This window comes from Typopeltis vanoorti, chromosome 25 (genome assembly GCF_054136105.1).
Source record: "Typopeltis vanoorti isolate ZY-2024b chromosome 25, IOZ_Tvanoo_1.0, whole genome shotgun sequence".
In the NCBI taxonomy this organism is placed as follows: Eukaryota; Metazoa; Arthropoda; class Arachnida; order Uropygi; family Thelyphonidae; genus Typopeltis; species Typopeltis vanoorti.
The window spans coordinates 14293909-14307708 of NC_143573.1; the positions used below are offsets into that span (position 1 = coordinate 14293909).

Genomic DNA, 13800 nt, shown 5'->3' on the forward strand with positions numbered 1-13800 from the left:
TCTGCCTATTTTCATTGTCTTTGTCTTTTTAATGATGACTTTCATGCAATATCTATTACAACAGTTATTCAATTTAGTGAGGAAATCTTGCAGACTTGTAGTGGATTTATTTAGAAGTATAACATCATCCGCATAAAGCAAAGAGCTGAGATTAACGTCTCCAATTTTGATATCAGGATTAATACCACTTTCCTTCATAATGTGATTCATATAGATGATGAATAACATATAGATGAGGGGATATAATGTACATCCCTGCCTGACAACAGATTTAACATTAAACCACCTTCCTGTACTTCCTTCAATTCTAACTGCTGACTTACAACTCAAATAAAGACTAAGTATTGCTTGATATAATGCCTTCCAAACCAATACCTCATGATCACTTTCACCAACAGGTGTCAATGTTGATATCTCATTCACAACCACAAACTGTGAGGATATCACCAAAGCTAACACTGATAAACCTCATTTTGCTTCCACCACATGCTGCTTTAGATAGTTATCCCACAGAAACTCAACCAATTTCCTCTCCTTTTACTATACACTATTCTCTACTTTCTGATCCTATAATTTTCCTATAATTCATTGGAAATGTGACAAGAATCTGAATCTTGGTGAAAAAGGAAATCATCATCACATAAATCTTCCGATGTCTATAATTAAAATTCTTCCTATAATTAAAATCTCCCATTATGATCATCTTCCTTTTAAATGCCTAACTAATTTGTCTAAACATTTCATAATCAATATTCTCCAAATTCCCTGGCCTATAGCAGTATCCTATTAGATATACTAAACCTCCAAATGAAAAAATTAGAATAATCAAAGAAAATGTATTGAATGATTTGCAATTCTAATTTATTCCATAGAAAATAATTATTACCAAATATAAATTAACATCATCTAAATCTACATATCTTTGTAGATTATATAATCATGTAAACACATAAAAATGTAATTAAATTATAAGAAAACTTATTTGTGAAAATATTCACAAAATTAGAATAATTCTTACCGTGGTTCAAAATATTAAAATATTTCAATTTTTTTTTATTGGTTTTGAGGAGATCATAGAAATAGCATATATTTCAGTAGCTGCGGGACTGACTCGTGTGAGGAATCATGTGTATGTGGATTTCAATTAATCATTTGCTAAACATGGTTGAATGAGTTGACATATCGGAAGCTACGAAGTTTCATACAGTGGCTCTACACATGAGGGCCAAACTTAACAGTTTATAGCTAAGGAATTTAAATGTTCTCAAGCAAGCATGAGTAGAGTATTGAGACAGTATTCTAATAACCGGAGTTTTCAAAATAACTGCTGCAATAATGGTCAAAAGATAATAACTAGATTAAGATATGAGAGGAGATTGAATAATATCATGAAGAAAAATCACTTAGGAAGTGTAAGGTATTTTCACCAGAGAAGGAAAGAACTAGGTGTGAATGTGTCTAAATCCATGACATTGAGATGAATTCACAAATTGGGTTTTAAATCACATGTGCCTAAGATGAAGTCACTTATGACATCCAATCAAAAGGCAGCTAGAGTGTGATGGCGTAAGCAAAGACTGTTGTTGGGGTCAAGTGGATTGGAAAAAGGTAATTTTGGGGGATGAAAATATGTTTTGTGTGTCCCACGGTAATCAAGGGATAGGTATTTGACATCTTAAGCAAGAAGCATTTGATAAAAAATGGATAAAACGTTTGGTGAAATTTGCAACCTCTGTCATGGTATGGGCTTGTATGACTGCAGAGGGTCCAGGTAGGCTGTGTATTGTGTACAAAAGAGTCAATTTCAAAGTGTACTAAGAAATTCTTGAGCACATTATGTTACCAGCATCAGAAGATTTATGTGATGGCAATTTCCTTTTTCAGCAAGATTCAGATTCTTGTCACACTTCCAAAACCACTACTAGATGGTTCAAAGAAAGGCAATGTAATTTCTTGGCCAGCAAACTCACCAAATTTAAACCCCACTGAGAATTTGTGGGCAATTATGAAGAAATGACTTCAAGAAGTTGCTCCAAGAGATAAAAATGAACTTGTTTCTAGTCTGCAGACCATATGACCATGTTTTGATAAAAAAAAAAAAAAGGCTGTGAAACACTAGTAAATAATATATCCAACTGTTTATGAACGGTCATAAAAGCTAAGGGGAGATGCAACAAAGTACTAATTATCATGTTGTTTCCCTTCGACTGTAATTTCTGTGTATTTATTTTCCCACTATTCTAATATTTTGAACCACGTTAAAAATTATTCTACTTTTGTGAATGTTTGCAAATAACAGTTTTCATATAACTTATATTACATTTTCATGTTTACATGGTTATATAATCTACAAAGTATGTAAATTTAGATTATGCTAATTCATATTTGATAATAATTATTTTCTATGCAATAAATTAGAATTGCAAATCATTCAACACATTTTCTTTGATTATTCTAATTTTTTGATTCGGAGGTGTATTCTATTGATCCCCACTTCACACCAAATGGCTTCAAAATCTTCAAGTACTACTATTTTCCACTTTGACTCTTGAAGGACACAACTCCTCTGCTACCATTAACAATACTCCTCCCTCTTCTCTTGATCTTCCTATCCTCTTGGAAAATTCTATACCCTACCATTTCAGGTCCTGTCAGTATATCATCCTCAGTCAACCAAGTTTCACTTATGCCAATTATCTTTGAGCATACTGATTCAATCAGTGCTACAAAATCAGCCCCTTCATTTCTAATACTCCCATACACTAGTATACAAGCATAACAATTCTCCACTCTTTGAGGCCATCCCATCAACACAATCACTCTTAGGTTCTGCTATAGTGCACTTCTCTCTTCATTCTGACCATTCCTGTTTCCCTGATACTGACTCTGAATTTCATTTATATTCTTATGATCCCCCACCATTTTACACTGCATCATTTTGCTCTGCTATAATTACTTCCTCTCCTTTGTATCCATCCTCTTCCTATTCTTCCACAACCTGCTTTTCAACCTCTCTCTGACTCTTAGTGTTTCTAATTTCTTATGGACCCTGTGCACTCTTATTAAACAACAATCGCTCCAAATGACCAACACCAAGCCCATTCAAATGCATTACATCAGCTTTGAACCATTCTAAGTTCCCTTCAAATTCATTCCATACGTTCACAAATTGAACACACTCCATCTGGCACAATTCAGCCATTTTGTCATTCAGTATCATTGCTCTCCTCAGTTCACTACTGTCATATCTGGGCAACAAACTAACCACTTTCCTAATGGCACTATTATTATTCACTTCCTGCAAAAACTTCATCAAATCCCTTTCCATATTCTTTGTCCTACTATTCAAGTCATTTGTGTCAGCCACTACCACTAATTCTGATGCCCGTTCTTTCCTTCTATTAAATCATTTGACATTCATTTTATTATACCACCTGTAACACTTCTTGTGCACTATATCTTTTACCACACCTTTAATGATTGAGTCATCATATAAAGCATCCCTATCATCTGTAGATATTTGTTTCTTCCTATTAACTTCCTTGTCATTAACAGCAGTTACGCTCTTCTTTAAATTCTTAATTTCCTCCTCCATACATTTAACTTGACTCTTCATTTTCAGTAACTCTTGCCTAAGCTCTTCCACATCACTTCTATTATTGACCTCACAAGCACTCCCATCCATTTCTTGATTATTCCCAGTAACACTGTTCTCATTTTTGGAATGGCCTAGTCTTTCATTGCACTTCTCACATACTATAATATGTTCCTTTTTATCATTCCATCTAACACTCAATAAATCTTAACATTTTTGGATGCATACATGAAACAATTGTCACATTTTGTCCACTCCAAAAAGTCCAGAGAAAAACTTTATCTTCAAGTTGAGACCTTCCACTCTGCTGGTGTACGCTTCTTTACTGCCACTGTTGCCATTTTTGTAACTTTTTATAGTCAACTGTTATGCAGAACGAGTTTGTTATAGTGTTTGCTGTAGTGAGAAATCTGACTTTACCACATACTATAATATTACTTTAAAAAAATATAATATAGTAACTTCTATTCATAGGTTTGTCAAGTTTTGACATTTAAAATTTCAAATCACAATGAAAATTTCAGTATAATAGGCAATTCAGGGTCATAAAATGAACACAAACTGTCGATAAGGGACTTTTTATTTATTCAGTCTTTGTGAAATTAAAGAATGGTGAATTAAATGGGGAACACATTACATTAAAACAAAAAAAAATGTTCAAATGTTTATATAATATCTTCACATCTTCGGTACATTTACAGTTTCTTATGATTAGAAAAAGACAGTATACTGACAGCAGGAAAGACCTAAATCAAATATGGGAGAATATTTTAGATAACACTGGATATTTAGTACAAAGTGTTATCCTTTAAGCTTAAATTAACTTAACTCTTTGTAACATTGCTATCAAATTTATGTACTGTTGCCTTTCATTTCTAAGCTTTCTAATATATCATCTGAGTTTCTATATCAACATTTTTATTTTTTAATCTTCTTCTCAAATCCCTCCTATAATTTCTGTTAAGATACTTATGACAAATAAGGTACTACCCAGAAGTTCCCAGACTGGCTTAAAAATAAAGTGCAGACCTAATTTAATCACAGTTCATTTCAAAGATCCCACTGAGAATTTATACACTGAGTCTAACATTTTTGCTACTGGTGAAAATACTGTTGTAGTTACATTAAGATCATATTAAGCACTGCCTGTGCATTGGCCTAAATGTCAATAATATGCTCAAATCTCTTTCCTTTGAGCTGCAATTTCATCATCAGAATTCACAGGACGCTAGGTAGAAGGTTGACGACATTGTCAATTATTTTAACTTTATTTTGAAAAAGTTGTCTGCCTTGATGTCACTTCTTCAAATGTACTTATTAATGACCGACATGCCATACCTTCACTTACTATCTTACTCCTATAGATAAATGATCTCTCACTGACCTTAAATCCTTTCCACAGTGTTATGGATGACTTCCATTGCATTCTTCCTGTCATTTGCCCAAATTTTGTGATGCTTGACCATCCCAAGCTTCAAAATCTTCCATAACAATTATTTCCCTGCCATTCTACTGTGAGATGAGGACAAATGCTAATTTTTAATGATACCAAATCAGACCTATTTTCTTCCTCAAAATAATCATCTTATTTGCCTCCTTTCATATTTTATTATGTCTTCATGGAAAGTTAATTCAAAATTCTCAATGTTTACAGAACAGATCACAAACAGTGGAATAATATAAGATAACTGCCTTTTACCTGAATATTAGATGGTGTTTTATATCTTGTAGGACCTGTAGAGGATCTGTTTTGACTAGCTACAGAAGACTGAGGATCCTGTTGTTGTTGTTGTTGTTGTGGCTGCTGTTGTTGTTGTTGTTGTGGCTGCTGTTGTTGTTGTGGCTGCTGCTGCTGGCCATCCATTATCAAATTGTCTTCTATCTGTAAAAAACAGTGCATGCTTTTGGTACTATTTTATATTGATGTAATAACAATCTTCATAGTACTTCTCATAGTAGTGCATACAACAAATTTCCTTGTATAATCAGACCTTTGGAGTTTCTATAATTATAAAATCACATGTGTATCACAGTAAAAATTATTTATTGGATAATTATTTCATCTTATATACTGTAAGATATCAATGCAAGTGAAAGACAAAAATGAGGAATTTGAGGAAAAGAAACAGTAGAGCATATGCATTATATTAGAATTCCTCTATATATACAGTTGCACGTTTATCAAGATAAAAACACTAATATCAGGCTGAAAATAAAATTAAATACAACTTATTTAACACAGTTCAGGATAACAATGAAAGGGTTGCTTAAGGATCACAGTCAAATAACTGGGAGGAGACCTCCACATTGCCTTAGGAATGCAGAGAAGACTGGAGCTTCTAACCTAATGTCCAATCCTCACCACCTTCATGTACTGCGCACCATTAGTAGGTATCTACTTGGTACTGAACAAACAAGGATGGACTGGCAATTTGGATGGAACTTAACGACCAAATTGTGTTCTCTATTGGCTTAAACCATAAATGCAAATGATAGAACAACATAATGAGATTTCATACCAGCTGGGGGTGTTGCCCAGTTAAACAAGCAAACCCTCCCCCTACTGTTTTCGTCAGGGAACCAGGATGAACAGTCAGCTACCAGAACAAGATCAACTCAACATTAAGACAAAGAAGAATAAACCCAACATCAGAAGAACTGAAAATAGGAATCATCAATATAAGGAGTATAAATGGAAAGGAAATCAAACTTGCAGAAGAATTGGAAAAGTACCACGTGGACATAATTGGCATTACTGAGACAAAGAAGACAGGTGAGATCTTACTAAATAATAAGTATAAGATGTTATTTTCAGGCAATAATGATCAAGGAAAGAAAATAATAGTGATAGCTTTCAACACAAACATGAAGATAAACTGCTTGATTGGAGGCAGTTTCAAGTAGAGTAACGTGGACAAACTTCAAAATGGGGAAATGGACAATGAAATTTATTTGTGCCTATGTTCCCACAGAAGATTATACTAAGGAAGAACCTTCTTCAATTGAGGTAGACTCAATTGAAGAAGTTGGAAGAATTTGAGTCATTAGAACAGGCAGCTGACATAAAGATAAAGAAAATGGAAAAGTGGTTCTTTGCTGGAGATCTGAACAGCAAAGAAGGAAATGAATCCCACCAGTCATATTAGGAACATTTCTTTATGTCAGCTGCCTGTTCTAATGATGTAAAAAACTCCTCCACTTCTTCAATTGAAGAAGGGTCTTCCTTAGTATAACCTTATGTGGACCATAGGCACAAATAAAGTTTGCCTACATTACTTGAAACTACCTCCAATCAAGAAGCTTATGAAATCTCATTATGTTGTTCTATCATTTGCATTTGTGGTTTAAGCCAATAGAGAACACAATTTGGTCAGTTAAGTTCCAATTGTCCAAATTGTCAACCCATCTTCATTTGTTCAGTACCAAGTAGATACCACCACGTAAAGAAAATGTGGAAAAAAGTGCAAAGCTAATAATAATGGTAAGTATTTACTGGACTTCTGTTCAGAACATGGACTAGTCATTACTAACACCATATTTCAACATAAAGATGTGCACAAATTCACATGGAGAGAAGACACAAGAATTAGGAAAAACTCACTGACTATGCCATTGTTGACAGTGATATCATGCTGGTTCAGGATACAAGAGTGTACAGAGGATATGAAATTGGAAGAGACCATTACTTAGTACTAAGCAGGATAAAATGAACATCACATTGAAAAGAACAACATATAAGAAAGTTTTTAAAAAAATTCAAGTTGAGCAGCTTTTACAGGTAAATTGTAGACTCAATTTTACAAACATAATTGAAGAAAAAAAAGGAAACAAATTGAAAACAAGAACCAAACCTTGGAATCTCAGTGGCAAACTCTGAAGAAGACATTGATTAATTCAGGGAGGTATGCAGTAAAGTCGTCTGCAAGGATAGAAAAATAAGAACACCATGATGGACACAAGAAATTAAAGAAGCAGTCAAGGAAAAGAAGTTTCAGATGTCCTGAAAGAATACATAAAAAAATATAAGAGAACTAAGCTATGTGTAAAAGTAGCTAAACAAAAGCCTTGGGAAGACTTCAGTAAGAGTATGTAAAATAAATATCAGAAAGGTGGCAAATATGTTCTGGAGGCTATTGAAAAAGTTTGAAAATGGAGGAAAAAGTACTGTAGAAGGAATCAAAGATTATAAAGGTGACATGAAAACTCAATATAAGGATATCTTAGATGTCTGGAGTAATTACATTGGAAGACCGTTAAATGAAGCAAGAAGTGAGAGAACCATAGTAGATAATTTTCAAGAGAAATGCAAAGAGGAGTTCATATCAATACTTGAGGTAGAAAAAGCCATCAAAAACTTGAAATATGGAGAAGCAACTGGAATAGATAGTATTTGACCAGAAATGCTTAAGTATAGAAGTATAAAAGTTTTGCAGTGGCTACACTGCATGATTCAGAGGGCCAGGTCAGAAGGTCATATTCCTAATGATCAGAGTAGAGCTCTCATAACCTATCTATAAAAAAAGAGAGTAAAACTGAAAGTGGGAATTACAGAGGAATTTCTCTACTAAGTGTTCCAGGTAAGATTTATGCAAGCATACTTGAAAAGGGGTTGAGAAAGATTGTGGAAAATGAACTTGGAGAAGAACAAGCTGAATTCAGGTCAATCAGAGGTTGTCAAGATAAGATTTTGACTTTAAGAGAAATAGTTGAGAAATCTTGAGAATATGACTGTACTTAAATATTTGATATACTTCGATCTGTACTTAAGTTTTTGATAAATCTGGAAAAGGCATACGACAAGGTGCCCAGAGAAAAGCTTTTCAAAACATACAATTATATGGAGTGAATGGAACATTACACAGAGCAATATATAGTCTATATTTAAGTTGCAAGTGAGCAGTTAGAATTGAAGGAAATACAGGAAGATTATTTGATGTAAAATCAAAGGCAAGACAAGGATGCTCACTATCTCCACTCTTATTCATCATCTATATGGGTCACATTATGAAAGAATGTGGCATTAGGCCTGATATTAGAATTGGAGGTGTCAAACACAGCTCTTTGCTTTATGAAGATAATGTCATACTCCTAAACACATCTAGTACACGTCTCCAGAATTCTCTAACTAAATTGAATAACAGCTGTAACAAATTTTGCATGAAAATCAGCAATAAAAAGACCAAAACTATGAAAATAAGCAGGAGCATAGAAAACTTCAGCTGCATTCTGAATGGAGATCCTATAGAACAAGTAAAATATTTCAGCTATTTAGGCAGAGTTTTTAGTGAAGATGGCAGGTTAAATCTGGAAATAGACAACAGAATAATCAAAGGTGGTATATAGTGGGTAGCAGGCTGAACAAATTTATATGGAATAAGAGAGAAATTGGCCAAAACGCCAAACTAGCAGTATACAAGACAGTGTTCAAAACTATTTTACATTATGGATCTGAGAGTTGGGTTAGAAATAAAGAACTTGATCAAAGACTAGAGACCAGAGATATGATGGTTTTGAGAAAAATTAGGGGAGTGAACCAATGGCATCAATGGCATAATCATGTTAAAAACAAAGATAGTAGAAAGGAACTTGACATCGTTTACATTCACGAATGTATCAGAAGAGCTAACTTAAGGTGGTATGGCCACTTAAATAGAGGTTCAGGAAGAGCAAGGTTTAGGTGAATTGATTCAGTCAGAAGTGCCTTAGAAGCACAGAATATTAGATATGACAATATTGGAGTGCTCACATTATGTAATAGACTGATTTTGAGGAAAACTGTTGTTGATAGGAGATTAATAATAATGTAAACTTAATGATGTAGTGCTGTCATAGTAACCTGAACATCCCTTGTGGGTACATAACAGGAAATTGATTATGATGATGATAACAAATTCTCAAACTTTAGGGATAGTCAAAGGCAGTCATTATGATAAAGGTTTGTGCATATTTAGGCTTAGGCGCACTCCATTAGGTTCACTTCCAAATGTTATTATGGTTTACACACCTGATAACATTTATTGGAATAATTACAGAATAAAGAGAAATAATTAAACAGCAGGTTTGTTACAATGCTTCATCTCTGTCACCAAGACATTTTTAGAAATACGATGTTAAAATTGCAATAACACACACAAAAAGGCATGAGAAACAATAACTGATAAAAATGAAATTAGACTATATAGACTAAAATCTTATGAAGGGCATCTTCTATTGGGTGTGAGGCTTAAAAATTAAAGTTTCCTAAATCTTGGGAAGTTTAAAACAGACATTTTTATTAAGATTTGGCTAGTATTTTTTTAAATCTGCTACTGATTTCAGAACTAGTCTTTCAAGTTTGAATTTACTGTGATTGAGCATAATAGCTTTCTTCATAGTGTTAAGCTGGATACACTGAAAATGAGTATGGCTGTTCACCAATATAGCGACTCCTCTATGGAGACAGTCCATCTTCAGTTCTGTCATTATGGATAATGGTGAAATGCCTTAAGCTGGAATCCCCACTGGGTTTTATATATAACACAAACAGACAAGTTTATGTTTCTGCAGAGGAACACTGATATTCTTGATATTCTAAGGAATCAATGTAGTTCCACTTTTTTTTCCCTCCCTTTGGTTAATTCTAATTAACCAATTGCCAAGAGGTTGAGGGTTTACCTTTGTCAGAATTGAGTTTATCAATTCATTTATTAGGCAAGTATGAATGGTCAGTGTCCATTTCTGTCTCTAGAAAACTGTTTAATACATCTGATGTGTTGGAGTGAGTTCTTGTATTTAATTTACTCACAATACAATTTAATGAAATAACTACAGAACAAAGAGAAATAATTAAACAGCAGGTTTAATTGTTTTAATATTTCGTCTCTTTCACAGATACATCTTCAGTGTATAGTAGACTATATAAAGACTAAAGTCTTATGAGGAGTGTCTTCTATGTTTGTTGTTGGGTGGGAGGCCTAAGAATTCAAGTTTCCTAAATCTTGGAAAGTTTAACACAATCATATTTATTAAGATTTGGCTGGTTTTGTTTTTTAAATCTGCTACTGATTCCAAAAGGAGTATTTCAAGTTTGTATTTACTGTGATTGATCATAACAGCTTTCTTCCATCTGATTTTCTGCAAGGTGTGCAAAGGCATGGTCAGCTAAGACCTGACTGACCACAGTTGTGGCAGCAGATGTATATTTTGTGTTCATCTAGTGTTCTATGCAGATCTCTCAGTCTGACCATAATATCATAAGTTACAGAACAAGGAACCTTGTAAACACCTGGAAAAGAGTGGGGAGGTAGTGGTTCTTTAGGCGAGCAGAGAAGGTCAGCTTCAAATGAGGCTTGAAAGGCTCATTTGAAGCTGACTTCCCTTCTAAAGAAATATAATATCTGCACTGCTTGAAAGCAGTGAAGATATATTTCTTTAAAGTTCTGGCTATTGTAACCAAAGTACACTTTGGTTACAATGCCAACTATAAACTGCAAGAGAAAGGGTGCCATTCAGTAGATGTGTTTCAAGTATCTAAAAAAGGCAGTGTTGTTATTTTCTTTTTCTATAGTGAACTAGATTCTGGGGTGCTGAATGTTGAGGTGGAGGAAGAAAGAGTCTAATGTATCTCAACCATAAGGTCAAATAGAGAACACATCATCCAGATATTTTAACCAAATAGAAGGTTTGAGAATGGCAGTATCAAGAGAATGTTTTTCAAAATATTCCACTGATATTGGTCTGGGGAGGGGGATAGAAGTACCTTTTGTTTGCACAGGTGATCCAAAAGTCACACACACATCATAAAATAAACTTGAATTTTTCAATATTATTGACAAACTTTATAGAATAAATTGCTACAAATAAAGTTTATAACCGTATTTTTACAAAGGCAAAAATAAATAACATTACTAAAGTAAATGTATGTTCAAAATAGCCACCTGATTCTTGAATACAGGCACATGACCTTTTTACCAAATTGGAAGCAAAACTTACAAGTATGGAACTACTGACTGCTCTGATTACTTCAATGATGTTCATCTTCAATTCATGAATTGTGTGAGGTTTATTGATTTTTATACACCTTATATTTCGGGTAACCCCATAAGAAAAAATCTGGAGACCTTGGGGGGGGGGGGTCAAAATCCTTTAGAAATCAATTGCATCAATTTTGCAAAAATTGCAGTTTCATTCGATGTATGGCAAGTGGCACTGTCTTGCTGAAAATAACAATCATATTCTTCGAACTTAAGGAGAATCATGAACTTGTTCACAAGTCTTGGTACAGTGCACTGTTCAATTTTGTCTCAAAGAAAATGGGTCTGACAATGTGACACTGTGATATGCATACCATGCAAGGACATTTATGGATTTTCCAAAAACATGAGGATTTTCCAATGACCAAATTCTGTTATTTTGAATACTGATGTACCCAGTTAGATGGAACCACACTTCATCACCACCAAAGAAAACACTGTCCAGCTCATGAACTCCATTTTTTCAACAAATCATCAAAACTACCTACAGTATACAACATATTTTTCATTATCCGATGTCTTCAATTCCTGAATTGAGCGAACATGGCATGGATGAAGCTTTAATTGTGTAGTGGCTCTGACATAGCTGTCTGTGCAGAGAGTTTTCTAAGACTCTTTGAAGGTGAATGTTGCAACACGTGTACCACAGTCACTTTAGCCCCAGTGAAAATTTAAGGTCTTCTATGTCGCTGTTTGTCTGCAACTAGTCCAGTTTCCTGAAAGCATTTAATTAATCTCATAATTGTTAAATTTTGAGGAACAACACTCAAGATACTTCTAACAAAACTCCTGCACAACATTTGCATAAGAACAACAGGTTAACAGAACATCAAAATAACACTCATTCATTGCTCCTGAGAAAGAACCATTTCACTTTCCTCATAAACAAAACTATGCAATGGATGCCCAATACCCTACATGTGGTGGATAGATTACAGAATAGTGGCCAATAGTCCTAGGCGAAACAATAATTAAAATTGAAATACTTTGATGCAGCTCGACTTCACCTCTGATGTGTGCGACTTTTGGATCGCCCTCTATAAGTGTGCTTCCAAAAGAAGTAACTACCAGTATGGATAGCAAAATTAAAGAAATCGATAATGTTGGGGAGGAGGAATATTTTTCAGTAAATTTACAGGCCAGAAAGGGGAATATTTGTGAATAAGGAAGTGACAGCAAAGTTCATCATGATATCATTACTGCTTAAAACTTAATTTTGGTTTAAGGATTTTAAATGTGTGAAATTTTTTTATATAATATGAAGTATGACCAGTAAGTGGAATTTGAGATTTAGCAAATTGTTTGGATAAATTAAAGTAGGGAAAGTTAGTATTGACTGTATATTTTGGGAACATTAAATGATGTTCCCAAAATGCTAAATCTCAAATTCCACTTAGTGGTCATACTTCAATATGACCAGTAAGTGGAATTTGAGATTTAGCGAATTGTTTGGATAAATTAAAGTAGGGAAAGTTAGCATTGTCTGTATATTTTGGGAACATTAAATGAACCTGGAATAACTCAAACTTAAGCATGATATAGTTGCTTAAAGGATTTTATAGGATAGATGTAAGGGAAATGTTTCAGCACTTGACTAGAGGGGCCAGAACAAGGGGGTCATCCCTGGAAGTTGAATAAAGATGTGGTTAGTAGGAGTGTGAGGACTAGATTTTTTGCTTGAAAAGTTGTGAATGAGTGAAATGTAAAAATAATAATAACAGAATTAAATCTGAACAAAAATTTGCCATTAAGACAGGATTGAAGTAAGGAAATGCCTTTTTACCCATCCTATTTATTTTGGCTTTAAAAACATGCAATAAATAAACTGTAAAAGATAATGACAGAGTCACTTCTTAAAGCTTCCAAGGAGCAAAATATAAGAATGTGATGAATGCAATTAAGAAACAGAAAAGTAAAAGAGAACTACTTGTTCTCTTTTACTTTTCTGTTTCTCAAAGTGCTCAAGTGCTCAAAGGAACAAGTAGTTCTCATATTCAAGGCATCTATCACCTTGTTAATCCTTCCCCTGTAAAACAGACCTTATGCACACTCTCATCCACTACACTTTAATAAAATCTACATAACAGACTGTTCTTGAATTATTCAGTTTTTTTTTTACCTGCACTATCTTTCATTTTATTCTTCCATTCATATCCACCAAATGTTTAACTTTATTTTGTATATGTCTCATCT

The 13800-nt window shown here is 33.9% G+C and overlaps 1 protein-coding gene across 1 annotated transcript in view; it reads right to left on the reverse strand.

The window, feature by feature from the left end:
* LOC150092564 (adapter molecule Crk-like) overlaps positions 1-13800 on the reverse strand; it is a 129596-nt gene that overhangs the window by 24333 nt on the left and 91463 nt on the right. Inside the window, exon 6 of the mRNA XM_090414572.1 lies at positions 5295-5477. Within this exon, the coding sequence (XP_090270698.1) occupies positions 5295-5477 (183 nt within the window). The remainder of the gene's footprint in view (positions 1-5294; positions 5478-13800) is intronic.